At 54.8% G+C, this 1,519-nt stretch overlaps 1 protein-coding gene across 1 annotated transcript in view; it reads right to left on the minus strand.

Annotated features, from left to right (window-relative positions):
* Positions 1-1,107, minus strand: part of tmem121b (transmembrane protein 121B) — a 1,933-nt gene extending 826 nt beyond the window's left edge. The window contains exon 1 of the mRNA XM_019866025.1: positions 9-1,107. Coding sequence (XP_019721584.1) covers positions 9-904 — 896 coding nt within the window. The 5' untranslated portion in view covers positions 905-1,107. The remainder of the gene's footprint in view (positions 1-8) is intronic.
* Positions 1,108-1,519: the final 412 nt, after the last annotated feature.

Raw genomic sequence — 1,519 nt, forward strand, 5'->3', positions numbered from 1 at the left:
CCAGCCACCGGCAGCGGAGCTCCGACGCGGTGAGCTCGTACAACCACAAGACGGGAGCGGCCAGCGCCACGAAGTACGTGGAGATGACGGTGTACTTGAGGTACGGCGTGGGGATCTCGCTCCGGAGCAGCGCCTCCACCAGGAAGAAGCTGTCGATGAGATCCAAGCAGGTGGAGGTGAAGCAGCTCTGGGAGTGATGCCGGGTGGCCCCGTTCAGGTCCTCGATGACGGCGTTGATGAGGCAGAAGAGCAGCGGCGCCGAGAGCAAGGTGACGATCTTAAATCCGGTGAGCCCGCACGGCACCTTGGCGGCCACCAGGTCCAGGATGGAGGTCTCCAGGACCAGCGCCACCTTCGGGGTGCACGCGATGACGTGGACGAGCCACGCCAGGTAGGCGTAGGTGAACTCGCCCAGGTTGCAGCCGCCGTACGCGGAGCCCTTCTGGTGGAAGCCGCAGGCCCGCTCCCGCTTGCCGCGCGCGTTCTTCACGAAGAAAATCGCCCAGCCGGAGACCACCACCAGGTCCGTGGCGATCCACGAGCACCAGTACAGGTCGGTGAAGGCGATGAGGTAAAAGTCCAGCACGCCGCCCTGCAGGACGAGGAGCAGGAAGCACAGGATCTTGTAGAGGAGGCTGCGCGCGGAACGGGGAGCCAGCAGAGGGGCGCCGGCGTGGGCGAAGTCCGCCGATGTCATCATGCGGCCGCCGGACACCAGCGGCCGGATGCTGCCGCCGTCGCTCTCCTCCGGATGGATGCGGCCGCCGGCGGTGCGCGCGTCCCGCCTCCTGCTCAGCAACCGGCCAGCTTCCGGGGAGGGCGAGGAGGAAACGGGGGAGTCTGAGCCCAAAGTCGCGACGGATTGGAATGCCTTGGAATTGTCTTTGGGAATTTCTGCGATCATTGTATGACAGAGGTCGCATCGGCTTCCCCCCCTCCCGCCATCCCCCCCGCACCGTTTTCTTCCTCTTTGCTGTTTTTTTTTTTTTTCCTCTTAGGTGGAGGGATGAGTTGATTAGAAACAAAGGCCTGGATTCTAAACCCTGGAATGGACTTCTGCAGCTAGTATTTGGCAAGGTAAAAGAAGAAAACCTTTATTTGTGGGGTTGCAATATATATATAATGGAATGCAAATCAGACCATTGCTATAAAAATATAAAACATCACTGTTTAAAAAAAAAAAAAAGCATCATAAAAACAAAATATGCAACATAAAATATGAATTCGAGTACAAAGTGAAGATGCCGGATGCCCTGTTGGTACGGGAATTTATTAAATCATTCGGGCATGGAACTTTTTTGACTGACCTTGACACAAAACTCATAATTATACATGGGGAGTCAGTCACGAGCGTAAGACAAAGCGCAGGAAAGGGCGTTCGTGAGGAGATTTATTCAAGATTTGAATTCACAAGCTATGAACGGGAGCGTCATTTGCTTCTGCCAGTGTTCAAACATTTGAGTGTAACTGTATGTTTTATGTTGTTTTTTTATTATTTAGTTGGGCTTTTATCATTCTG

The sequence above is a fragment of the Hippocampus comes genome, unplaced genomic scaffold (genome assembly GCF_001891065.2).
Source record: "Hippocampus comes isolate QL1 unplaced genomic scaffold, H_comes_QL1_v1.1 scaffold50, whole genome shotgun sequence".
Taxonomy (NCBI): domain Eukaryota; kingdom Metazoa; phylum Chordata; class Actinopteri; order Syngnathiformes; family Syngnathidae; genus Hippocampus; species Hippocampus comes.